Source organism: Penaeus monodon, chromosome 33 (assembly GCF_015228065.2).
Source record: "Penaeus monodon isolate SGIC_2016 chromosome 33, NSTDA_Pmon_1, whole genome shotgun sequence".
NCBI classification, from domain to species: Eukaryota; Metazoa; Arthropoda; class Malacostraca; order Decapoda; family Penaeidae; genus Penaeus; species Penaeus monodon.
The window spans coordinates 12,694,999-12,695,662 of record NC_051418.1 but is presented as its reverse complement, the minus strand read 5'-3'; the positions used below and the strand labels follow the sequence as shown (position 1 = coordinate 12,695,662).

General features: G+C 42.8%; 1 protein-coding gene across 1 annotated transcript in view; it reads right to left on the bottom strand.

Moving 5' to 3' along the window:
* LOC119594051 (protein arginine N-methyltransferase 7-like) overlaps positions 1 to 664 on the bottom strand; it is a gene marked incomplete at its 3' end in the record, with an annotated part of 14,014 nt that overhangs the window by 8,187 nt on the left and 5,163 nt on the right. Inside the window, 1 exon segment of the mRNA XM_037943086.1 lies at positions 223 to 381. Coding sequence (XP_037799014.1) covers positions 223 to 381 — 159 coding nt within the window.

The window sequence follows — 664 nt, the reverse complement described above, 5'->3', positions numbered from 1 at the left end:
ACAAACAACTTTCTAGTAATTCTCAATGGCTCAGTGGAGGTAAGTGCCCTAGTACTACTACAGTATTCCGGAATTTGAATCTCTTTGGTGCAGCGAGTGATTAGGACCCCACCTATTTCTAGTACATGGGGAGGTGGTGACCTAAAAACCTGTAAGTCGATGCAACGTATCATTCAACATGTACATATCTTATCATAATTATCAATGACACCAATTCCTTACCGTCAAAAGGAAATCCCGGGCATGTCTGTAAGTGTCGATGGCACCTTCCCCAATGAGTTCCGTGTCAAACACCTCTGCCACAAGGAGGTTAGCTTTCCTCTCCATGTCCTTTCCTGGACCAACCTCAATTTCTGTTGACCGTTTTGGGATCAGGTGCACCTAATGAGAGAGAGAGAAAGAGCATTTTACAATAACATTGGGTAAAATCAATGCAATTAACCCCTTGTTTGTGGGTGGCATCTACTATGATGCCATGGTGGTGTAGCACTGATGCCATAGGTGATATCCCTATAGATACAGCCCATACAGACATAACCACTTGGCAGACCACAAAGCCACCGAAATAGGCCACGTACATTGGGTTAAATAAGAATGTAGTGTCAAGTAACTAAGGAACTAAAGCAAGAATAACTAGTACTAAATGCCAGAGTGAAGAATACTG